This window comes from Apodemus sylvaticus, chromosome 2 (genome assembly GCF_947179515.1).
Source record: "Apodemus sylvaticus chromosome 2, mApoSyl1.1, whole genome shotgun sequence".
Lineage (NCBI taxonomy): Eukaryota > Metazoa > Chordata > Mammalia > Rodentia > Muridae > Apodemus > Apodemus sylvaticus.
The window spans coordinates 80946783-80959381 of NC_067473.1; the positions used below are offsets into that span (position 1 = coordinate 80946783).

At 38.9% G+C, this 12599-nt stretch overlaps 1 protein-coding gene across 1 annotated transcript in view; it reads left to right on the forward strand.

The window, feature by feature from the left end:
- Positions 1–12599, forward strand: part of Itprid1 (ITPR interacting domain containing 1) — a 116238-nt gene that overhangs the window by 26130 nt on the left and 77509 nt on the right. The window contains exon 8 of the mRNA XM_052172548.1: positions 768–825. Within this exon, the coding sequence (XP_052028508.1) occupies positions 768–825 (58 nt within the window). The remainder of the gene's footprint in view (positions 1–767; positions 826–12599) is intronic.

Here is a 12599-nt window from a genome sequence, read left to right on the forward strand (position 1 = left end):
ACTAATTACATTAAAAAAAATGCGATGAAGAACATTGGTTTGATCTACTGAAACCAGCAAAAGGAATGCTGGGAAGTACATCTAATCAGCTCTCAGCATAAGATCCTACTTCCAAATTCTAGAGTGAAAATTTTGACTTCATGGCTATATCCAGAAAAAAAGTGAGCTAAACCTAAATCCTACAAAGAAATAGTCCAAAATGTCAACAGTAACTATATTCACCTTACAAAGCATTTCTTGGTGACACACTTCTACAGTAAGCAGTGTTGCTATTTAAAGGTGATAGTTGCTGCTTATTTATTACTCTCCAAAATATTTCAAAAATAAACTCTGCTCTCTCAGTATAGAAATAAATCTTGTTTGTGTTAAGGAATATGTAACAGCTGCATTATCTGAATTACTATGCATAAGCTTATCAAGCAATACTTAGCTAGCTTTCTCACATATATTTAATTTCTTCAGTGCCAAAAGGAGGGCTAATGCACAACTTCTAGAAAAAAGCCTTGATCCTCTCATCCAGAAATGACCCTCCCCTCTCCCCTAAACTCTTTTAATTTGTTTAGTCTTTGTTGTGGATGTCTCATGCCACCTTCTCCTCTTTTCCCCCTCCCCTCCTCTTCCTTTTCCCAGAAGCCCATTATCTATTATCATCAAGTCATGTTATCCCCCTGCATTGTTATCAGTTGATAATTATTGTTCATTGTTAAAATAAAGTGAATGTGTCATGAAGATATTTCTAGTTAAATTGATCTATTTTGACATCTTAGGTCCAGAGCTTTGAAGAAGATACTGGCAACCCTCTTAACCTGACATCAGGAACTGTAGGTAAGGATTCAATAATAGATATGGTTCCATCAATGACCATCCAGAGGCAGAAGGAAATAGCTAATTCTTAGCTCAATTAAAATGCATGGAGATTCATTGTGACAATCAATTCCAATCTGTTTCTGTATCGCTTGAGCTGCAATGTAAATATATGTGTAAATTTTAAAATACTTCTTAGGAAAGTATTCACTATCCCCGTGGTTACTGCGTGTTTGTCTAGCTGTCTCTGAGCCGTGTGTAGGAAACGGATTTATCATCTGAGACTGAGTGGGTGTTTTCTTCCTCCTCCTGCCTGGTGCTGATTGTTGCACAAGTCGCGCCATTTTAGAGGCCTCAGTTTTTTCCCATAAATAATTAAAAATAATCAATGCAAATAATTTTTATGTTTCCTACTAACACTTGCATTCTAAATATTTTGTAACCTCATGTCAGATTCTTCAAAGACAAAACCCGCCAGGGTGCAGCTTTCCTGGTCTCCTCTTGGGATGTATATTCTAGAATACAGAGTGAGCCTGGCTTTGTTCCTGTTCCTCATCCCCCCAGTTACAGCACTCACAGCTGCCATGATCCTTCAGTGAAGCTGCAAGCAGGCAGAGATTAGTCAAGCAAAATAGAGCAGATGAAGCTAGTGTGCTTCCTGGAAGAAAATATGCAAATTTTAAATTTAATTTAGTGTGGTGTCAAACACATCTTTTCCATTACAAAGTGTATGTATGGGTCTCATTTTGCTAAATGCTGTTTAGAAATTATGCATTAGTAATTATAGGGTCCTGCTGATTACATAAATTGTTATCCTGCTCTTCAAGTAATTACCACATAACCTGCACTGAGGTTTATAAGACAAAAATAAGCATCTGTTTTCCATCTAATTGAATGCTTCTCAATGAAGCTGGAGGTCCCCTTGTCAAAAGGAACTGCCTTCCTTGACATTCAATTAGGAGGTCTACTGATATCACATAAGCCATCCCAATTATTCCAAAAAGATTACGTGGGAAGTCGGGCAAATTAGGAAACTCAAGTGAGAGAGGTGGTAGTTTGTCTAATAAGAAAAATCTGGACAAGTTGGATTCTCTCTCTCTCTTCTCCTTTCCTCCCTCCCTCCCTCCTTCCCTACTCCCCTCCGTGTCTGTCTCTCTATCATTTTTGTCATTTTCCTTAATATTTGAAAATAGTGTTTTGTCAAAGAATGGTAACATATGTCTGAAATCTCAGCATGTAGGAGGCCAAGGCAGGAGGATGGCAAGTTTGAGGCCAGTCTGGGCTACTCTGTCTCCAAAAAACTGAATAAAAATATGGCTAAAATCAGAGTCAAATGAATTGAGTAAATGAAGCAAGCAAAGTATCCTGTATCACATATATACATGCATTTTAAAATTAATTAATTAATTTGTTTACATCCTAAATGCTGATCCCCATCTGGGTCCCTCCCTCACCAAGTCCCTCTCACCATCCCTCTCTCCCCTTCTCCTCTGAGAGAGTGGGACACCTCCCTTTGTAGCCCTCCACACTGGCACATCTTGTCTCTGCCAGGTTAGGTGTATCCTCTCCCACTGATATGCCTTGTGTGTATGTTCTTTGGTTAGTGGCTCAGAGTCTGAGAGCTCCCAGGGTTCCAGGTTTGTTGACTCTGTTGGTCTTCCTATGGAGTTCCCATCCACTTTTGGGCCTTCAATCCTTCCCCCAACTCTTTCATAAGTGTCACCCACCTCCACCTTAGGTTTGGTTGTGGGTATCTGCATCTATTTCTGTCCACTGATGGATAGAGCCTCTCAGAGGACAGTTATGTTAGGCTCCTCTTTACAAGCATAGCAGAGTATCATTAATAATGTCAGGATTGCTGTTTGCCCAGGGATGGGATTTGAGATGGGCTGGTTATTGGTTAGCCTTTCCAGTCCAAAGACTCTGTTCCATCCCTGCATTATTTTTAAACAGAACTAACTTTGGGGTAAAAGTTTAGTTGGTGTGTTGGTGGCCCTATCCTTCTACTGGGGGTGAGGTGCTGCCTGGCTACAGGAGATGTCCTCTTCAGGTTCCATGTCCCTACTGTTAGGCATCTCAGCATTGACTCCTAAGAGCCTCTCCTATCCCAGGTCTCTGGGACTTCCTAGAGACCCCCATGCCCAGATAGCTGCAGATTTTCGTTCATTATGTCCTTGCTTTTATACCCGTTCTGTATCCTTTCTTCAGTTGAGGGACATCTTGGTTGTTTCCAGTTTCTGGATATTACAAATAAAGCTGCTATGAACATCATGGAAGATGTGCCCTTGGGGTATTGTGGGCCATCTTTTGAGTATATGCCCAGTATAGCTAGATCTTGAGGTAGAAATATTCCCAGTTTTCTGAGAAACCACAAGATTGATTTCCAGAGTGGTTGTGCAAGTTTGCTCTCCCATCAGCAATGGAGAAGTGTTCTGTTTTCTCCACACCCTTGCCAGCATGTGCTGTCGCTTGAACTTTTGATCTTAGCCATTCTGACAGAGGTAAGTTGGAATCTCAGGGACTTTTAGATTTGTAGTTCCCTTATGCCTAAGGATGTTGGGAATTTTTTCTTTAAGTGCTTCTCAGCCATTTGAGATTCCCCTGTTGAGCATTTAATTTAGCTCTGGGCCCCATTTTAAAATTGGGTTATTTGATTTGTTGGAGTTTAACTTCTTGAGTTCTTTATATATTGTGGATATTAGCCCTGTGTTAGACGTAGAGTTAGTAGAGATTTTTCCCAGTCTGGAGGCAGCCATTCTGTCCTATTGACAGTGTCTTTTGCCTTACAGTAGCTTGTTAGTTTCATGAGATCCCATTTATCAATTGTTGATCTTAGAGCCTGAGCCACTAGTGTTCTGCTCAGAAAATTGTTTCCCGTACCAGTGCATTCAAGATTCTTCTCACTTTCTCTTCTATCAGGTTTGGTGTATCTGGTTTTATGTTGAAGTCCTTGATCCACTTGTACACGCAGACATTCAGTTAGACAAGCACCAGTTTTCAAAGATGCTTTCTTTTTTCCATTTTATGGTTTGGTTCTTTGTCAAAAATCAAGTGCCCACAAGTATGTGTGTTTATTTTGGGGGTCTTTGATTCTATTCCATTGATCAAGCTATCTGCTTCTGTACCAAGCTTTTATCAATATTACTCTATAGAACAACTTGAGGACAGGAATAGTGATTCCTCCAGAGGGCTTTTTTTATTGTTTAGGATTTTTTTTTTTAATTTTCCATATAAAGTCTAGAGTTTTACTTTTAAGGTCTATAAAACGTGTGTTGGAACTTTGATGGAGATTGCATTAAATCTGTAGATTTAATTGCATTAAATCTGTAAGATGACCATTTTCATTACCTACCTATCCAAGAGCATGGGAGATCTTTCTATCTTCTGATATCTTCTTCAATTTCTTTCTTCAGGGTATTGAAGTTCTTTTTGTACAGATTTTTAATTGCTTGGTAAGAGTTACTTCTAGATATTTTATATTATTTGTGGGTATTGTTTCCCTGATTTCTTTCTCTGCATGTTTATCATTTGTATGAAGGAGGGCTGCTGGTTTCTTTGGGTCTGCAAGAAATTTGTCCAGGATCTTCTGGCTTTTAGTGTCTCTGTCGAGAAGTCAGGTGTAATTCTGATAACTGTCTCCTTTATTTGTTACTTGGCCTTTTTTTTTTTTTTTACAGTTTTTAATATTCTTTCTTTTTTCTGTACATTTAGTGTTTTGGTTATTATGTAGCAAGGGGATTTTCTTTTCTTGTCCAATCTATTTGGTACCCTCTAAGCATCTTGAATGCTTATAGTTTATAGCCATCTCTTTCTTTAGGTTGGGGGAAGTTTTCTTCTATGATTTTGTTGAAAATGTTTTCTGACTCTTTGAACTGGGAATCTTTACCCCCTTTTCTTCCTACTATTCTTTGAATTAGTCTTTTCATAGTATTTTAAATTTCCTGGATGTTTTGAGTTAGAAGCTTCATACATTTGGCATTTTCTTTAATCTATATATCTACAGTATCTTCTATGTCTGAGATTCTCTCTTTTATCTCTTGTATTCTGCCAGTGATGCTCTCTTTACTGAGTTTTTTATCTCCAGGTTTGCCTCCATTTGTGTTTTCTTTATTATTTCTGTCTTAGTTAGGGTTTTACTGCTGTGAACAGACACCATGACCATGGCAACTCTGATAAGGACAACATTTAATTGGAGCTGGCTTACAGGTTCAGAGGTTCAGTCCATTATGGGAGCATAGCAGAATCCAGGCCAGCATGGTGTAGAAGGAACTGAGAGTTCTACATGTTGTTCCAAAGGCAAAAAGAAGACAGGCTTCCAGGCAGCTATGATGAGGATCTTAAAGCCCACACCCATGGTGATACTCCCTGGGCCAAGCTACAAACCATCACAGCTTCTATTTCCATTTTTAGGTGTTGAATGATTTTATTAATATCCTTTACCTGTTTGATTGTATTTTCCTGTATGTGGCAGGGGGATTTCTTTTCTAGTCCAATCTCTTTAGTGTTCTCTAAGCTTCTTGTACATTTATAGTTTACAGTCATCTCTTTGTTTAGGTTAGGTAAGTTTTCTTCTACGATTTTGTTGAAGATGTTTTCTGGCCCTTTGAACTTGGAATCTTCACCCTCTTCTATTCCTATTATTCTTAGGATTGGTCTTTTCATAGTATTCCAAATTTCCTGGATCTTTTGAGTTAGAAACTTTAAGAAACTTATTTGTTTCTTCTTTAAGGGTTTCTACCTGTTTGATTGTGTTTTCATGTATTTCTTTAAGGTAATTATTTCTATCCTCTTTAACGGCCTCTATCATCTTCATGAGATAGGATTTAAGGTCACACACAGTCTTGCCCTTCAGGTCTGTTAGATATCCAGGGCTTACAGTAGCAGGAGAGCTTGGTTCTGATGGTGCTATATTATCTTGGCTTCTTTTTTTTTAATTTATTGATATATTTATTTACATTTCAAATGATTTCCCCCTTTTCTGGACCCCCACTCCCTGAAAGTCCCATCAGTCCCCTTCCCTCCCCCTGTTTTCCCACCCAACCCTTCCCACTTCCCTGTTCTGATTTTGCTCTATACTGCTTCACTGAGTCTTTTCAGAACAAGGGGTCATTCCTCCGTTCTTCTTGTACCTCATTTGATGTGTGGATTATGTTTTGGGTATTCCAGTTTTCTAGGTTAATATCCACTTATTAGTGAGTGCATACCATGATTCACCTTTTGAGTCTGGGTTACCTCACTTAGTATGATGTTCTCTAGCTCCATCCATTTGCCTAAGAATTTCATGAATTCATTGTTTCTAATGGCTGAATAGTACTCCATTGTGTAGATATACCACATTTTTTGCATCCACTCTTCTGTTGAGGGATACCTGGGTTCTTTCCAGCATCTGGCAATTATAAATAGGGCTGCTATGAACATAGTAGAGCATGTATCCTTATTACATGGTGGGGAATCCTCTGGGTATATGCCCAGGAGTAGTATAGCAGGATCTTCTGGAAGTGGCTTCTGTTGATTATGTTATGGAGCCTTCTCTTGCCTTTTGCCATCTAGTTGTCTCTGTTGGTGTGAGCTGATGTTGGTTGGCGTGAGTATCCTGTATTGGAGTAGGCCTTCCAGGTAACAGGTGAAGTTGTATGTCTGGAGTTTGGGCAGGGCTCCTGGGAGGCAAGTGGAGCTGTGTTCTGCTACCCACTCAGATGCTGCATAGAGTACAAGAAATATGGGTATACATGCATTTTTAAATGCACAGTTCTAAAGATGACTTCATCTAAAAGATGAAAGCAAATGAGTTTCTTCCTTGCCAGTAGACTGTAACTAGTGAGAAGCATGAGGAAAGCCAATGCCTTAGAATGGTCCTCCAGGGTTGCCGTTCTGCTCAGATCTAGCACGCAAGCCCTGATTCTGTGTCTGATGACAGGAAGCATTCCCATAAATAACTGCAAATTCCAAACATAGTGCTTCTAAAAGTTCTACATAAAGACATTGAAAATAGAATGTTAACAGGCAAACTGTTGAGGGTTTCAATGCTTGAGAAAAAGGAATAGCACCTTGGATTGGTTTTTCAAAGAAAGCAGAAGCCTTCTTCTGCCTGAGGTTGACTCATTTGGCACCCTTTCAAAACTCAAGCAGAAAATTGTGATACAAGCTCCCCCTCCAAAACAAAAAATCAGAAAACAAAGTCTGGGATAAAGATAGAAGGATCCAAAAAAGTCAAGAGGCATGACTCCCAGAAGGAGATGGTCAGGCTGGGAAATCCCCAAATTCTAGGTATGACATCTCCCATAGCTCCATACTTGAAGTAAACATGCATCAGAAAATCCAAGAGATAGCAAAGGCTAGAAGAAGTGAAAAAATATTCTATATTAGATAATAGGTAGCTTTCCCTTAAAGGTTCCTCACATTCTGAAATAGTAACTATTCTCAATGTCTAGGTACAATGAAATTTATTAAACATATGAAGAAATAAGAAAATATAGCCAGTGCTCACCAAAACAAACAAATAAACAAACAAAAACCCCCAAGTAATTGAGAAGTCAGAAGAAACCCTAAATGTTGGGATCACCAAATATTGTCATGTTAAATTTTGCAAGAGAAAATATGCTCAAAACAAGTAAAATTATTACACATCTCAAAGTAAAATAGAAATTGTGATACAGAAAACACAATAAGTGGTATAATTTTTACAATTCACTTCAGAGAATGAGTTTAACAGTAAGTTGAGTAGATAGCACAAGGTTACAATCCCAGCATCTAAGGGTAGTAAAGACATACCACAAATTTGAGGCCAGACTGTTCTACAGACTTTGTCTTCCTCTCCCAGTTTTTAAACATTAAACTGAAAATATTAAAAGGATTTGGAGAACTTTAACAATATATGTGTTACAGATTGCAGATCCATCTATCAATAGAAAGTATTCAGTAATAGAAAATGAGTAAACAAAAAAGTATCTAAAATATAGGAACCTATAGAAAAATGTTGAGTACCAATATACATTTGATTGCAGATGGAGAAGGACTTTTCAGGAGAAACATTTTGAAATAGCAATTTTCCATAATCTACTCATAAATGTGCATATGCAAATATAAACTGGAAAAGCTTAGCAAATACCAACAGGATAAATGCATAGAACGCTACACCTCAAAGTGTTAGGGCCAAAGTCATGAAGACCAACTAGAAGAGAGCATGTTCAAACAGACACAGAAAAAGAATAGTAGTGTGAAGATTTGAAAGGCAAGGGCCTTCTCATCAAAAAACGATGGAGGCCATGGGACAATACTTGTAAGCCAGAAACTGCTTTCAGCAAAGTGCCTTGGAAAAGATGATAAAGACATCACCAGACCACACTAACTAAAATATCTTATCAGAAGCATACGTTCTGTCAGTAATACTCAAGGAAGTTCTTCAAAGATGGACAGCATACCTCTACTGTTGTAATACATATTATTTATAGAAAAAATATTAAAGCCAATAGGTAGACTCATATAGATACATGAAATGGCACAATAATAAATTTAAATAGATTGGAAAAGTAAGGACATAAAAGTAATACTTCAGGAAAACACTAATAGAAAAAAATGGACTATACTTTAACCACACACACACACACACACACAGGCACACACACACACACTCACACACACACAGAGTGACTCCCTTAGAAAAATTACTGAAAAGTAGAGATGTGTGGAGAACTTATCTATTTTCATGAAAAGGCACAGAAATTATAAAATAAACAGAGCACCATTTAGATGGATCTAGAAAAAATTAAGTGGACTTAACACACAGTAAGTTTGTTATTTCTGTTTTGAGCAAGATTCTGAAAAATTTTTATCAGTTACAAAGTCAGGTAAGTAGAAGGGTAGATGGATAGGTAGGTAGATCGATAGATAGATAGATAGATAGATAGATAGATAGATAGATAGATAGATAGATAGATAGATCATTATGTAGGTAGGTAGATAGACTGATGAATCGATAGATAGATGATAGATAGATAGATAGATAGATAGATAGATAGATAGATAGATAGATAGATCGGTAGGTAGGTAGGTAGATCGATCGATCGATCGATAGATGATAAATAGATAGGTAGATAGATAGATAGATAGATAGATAGAGATGGAGATAGAGAAATAGATAAGAGTAGATACATAATAGACAGAGGAGAGTATACAGATGCTATAAGTAGCTTTTCAAAGAAACTGAAAGAACCAGTTGCCTAACCCTGAGCCTTTTGGCTCACTATGGTTACAAACAAGGATCAGGTTGCATAAAAGAACAAGGTCAGTGGGTGAGGAGTTGTCACTGTTACTCAGTGGGAGCTTGCTGCTCCAGAGTGCATTTTGCCTGTCTGCCCTTGAAATGACTCTACAGTTAGCAACTGGCTCCCAGGCAGGAGCACCAACAGGGTGCAGAAAAGGTGAGTCAAGACAGAGAAATCAGTTGAACAAGAGATGGGTTGGTTGTTGCATTTGAGCATATTTCCTCAGATTTCATCTCTGCAACTGAGCTTTATCTTACAGTAAATGAATGGCCTTAGCTTTATAAAGACTCTCCCATGTTGTTCTCAGTGGTTTAAAACTGATCATCCCTAATATTTGGTAACAATTGGCATAGATAAAATGTAATGTCATCTACTAAGCTCTTATTCCTGCAGTATGTGTGGCATTTGCACAGTCAGCTAAATGCTGGCTATTGGTTTTATGCTTTGAGAACTGACTAGCAGACAACCAGAGTGACAAGTCTGGGATCACAACAGATTGAAAAAACTACTGAACTGAACATTTTGATTTGGAAAGTTGAAAGAAAAAAATGGAAGAAAGATCTTATTTCAAAACAAAGTGTTGCAAGCAAACAAACAAAAAGCAGGTGGAATGCTCAGGTTGCTTAACTGAGGGGCAGATTCCATAAACCTACGAGAAAATGTAATAGAAGCCAACAAGAAGCGATGCAAATTCTCTATGTAGAACCATCATGATGGCACTGGGTCTGTCAGCATGCTCTATCCAAAAGGAAGTTGTACCTGGAAGCAGAAGTGAGTACTTTGGCTTAAAGCTGTACCTGTGTGGAAGAAGACAGCTAAGTGCATACCACTCGGCAGAAGGGCAGGGGATACAACAAGTACTCCAAACTTCCGCTTTCCCAGCCCTTCCATCCTCAAAGGTCAAACCTAAGTGGAATCCAAAAACTAGTGGCTTATGTTAGGATTTAATTTTTTTAGGTATATAACATACTTTGGACAAAATAAATAAATGCCACAATAAAATGTTTATGAAGCCCAAGCACATCAGTGAATATGTCATAAAAAAGAAAATGATAAAAAGTTCAATGATTTGGCAAGGCAAAGGTTGTCCATGAATTTCCAGAGAGAAAACCACAGAGAAACTCAAACATCTTGTTAGTAACGCTAGTTGGGGAAAAACAATGTTGTTTAGAACTGAAATATGTGAACCGATGATTTTATAAGCAGACATAGTCTTTGTACATACAAGGGCCACCTAACATCATTTCCAAAACTAGGAAGCCTCAGCAAGTACAACCACACCCTAAAAAACAAAGTGCTCAAAGAACTGTAAGCATGTGTCCTTATTACATGCTGGGGAATCCTCTGGGTATATGCCCAGGAGTGGTCCTCCGGAAGTGTCATGCCCAGTTTTCTGAGGTTCCACACTGATTTCCAGAGTGGTTTTACCAGTTTGCAAACCCACCAGCATTGGAGGAGTGTTCCTCTTTCTCCACATCCTCACCAGCACCTGCTATCTCCTAAGTTTTTTATCTTAGCCATTCTGACCAGTGTGAGGTGAAATCTCAGGGTTGTTTTGATTTGCATTTCCCTGCTGACTAAGGATGGATGTTGAACATCTCTTCAGGTGCTTCTCAGCCATTCGATATTCCTCAGGTGAAAATTCTTTAGCTCTGTACTCCATTTTTAATAGGGTTATTTGGTTCTCTGGAGTCTAACTTCTTGAGTTCTTTGTATATATTAGATATTAACCCTCTGTTGGATGCAGGGTTGGTAAAGATCTTTTCCAATTTGTTGGTTGGCGTTTCGTCCTATTGACAGTATCCATTGCTTGACAGAAACTTTTAATTTTATGAGGTCCCATTTGTCAATTCTTGATCTTAGGGCATAGGCTATTAGTGTTCTGTTCAGGAAAATTTCTCCTGTGTCTATTTGTTTAAGTCTCTTCCCCACTTTCTTTTCTATTAGTTTCAGTGTGTCTGGCTTTATGTGGAGGTCCTTAATCCACTTGGACTTGAGCTTAGTATAAGGAGATAAGAATGGATCAATTTGCATTTTTCTGCATGCTGACCTCCAGTTGAGCCAGCACCATTTGTTGAAAAGGTTCTTTTTTTTTTTTTTCCTGCTGGATGGAATTAGCTCATTGTCAAAGATCAAGTGATCATAGGTGTGTGGGTTCATTTCTGGGTCTTCAATTCTATTCCATTGATCTACCTGCCTGTCACTGTACCAATACCATGCAGTTTTTAACACGATTGCTCTGTAGTTCTGCTTGCAGTCTAGGATACTGATTCCTCCAGAAGTTCTTTTACTGTTGAGAATAGTTTGTTCATAGCAGCCCTATTTATAATCATCAGAAACTGGAAAGAGCCCAGATGTCCCTCAATGGAGGAATGGATACAGAAAATGTGGTATATATACCCAATGGAGTAATGGGCTATTCAGCCATTAACAACAATGAATTCATGAAATTCTTAGACAAATGGATGGAACTGGAGGATATCATCCTGAGTGAGGTAACCCAATCACAAAAGAACACTCATGGTATGTACTCACTGATAAGTGGATATTAGCCTAGAAGCTTGGAATACCCAAGACACAATTCACATGTCAAATAATGCCCAAGAAGGAGGAAGAACAAAGTATGGGTCCTTGAGTCCTTTGTAGAAAGGAGAAAAAATACTCACAGAAGGAGCTACAAAGACAAAAGTTTGAGCAGAGTCTGAGGGAAAGACCGTCCAGAGACTACCCTACCCAGGGATACATCCTATATACAGTTAAAAAACCCAGGTACTATTGTGGGTGCCCACAAGTGCTGGCTGACTGGAGCCAGATATAACTATCACCTGGGAGGCTCTCCTAGTACATGACAAATACAGAGGGGGCCACTCTCAGCCAGCCATTGAACTGAGCACATGGTCCCCAATGGGGAAGCTAGAGAAAGGACCTAAGGAGCTGAAGGGGTTTGCAGCACCACAGGAGGAACAGCAATATGAGTCACCCAGTACTCCCAGAGCTCCCAGGGACAGAAACCATCAACCAAAGAGTACACATGGAGTTACCCATGGCTTCAGACATGGCTTGGCAGCAGAGGATGATCTTGTTAGACAACAAAGGGAGGTGAGGCCCTTGGTTCTGGAAAGACTTGATGCCTTAGTGTAGAGGAATACCAGGACAGGGAAACAGGGGTGGTTTGATTGGGGAAGGGGAGATGGCTTATGGGATTTTAGGGGGAGGAGGGAACCAGGAAAGGGGACAACATTTGAATTGTAAATAACGAATATACCTAATAAAAGAAAAAAGAAAAAAAGAACTGTAAGCATGCTTGGAAGCTGAACGCTCTATCAGCTGCGGCTTGAGGATGAGTTGCCCAGTGTTTATGCCTCTGTGTCTCTGCCTAACGAGAAGCCTAAGGGCTTTGGCAACATGGTCTACCTCAAAGGGCTATGAAGGAGTAAGTTGTTATATGAAAAGCTATTCGCTGATGCTTTTTATTTATTTTTTATTGTTCCTCTCATTAAATGTTACTAAAAGGATTCTAGAACAGTTGGA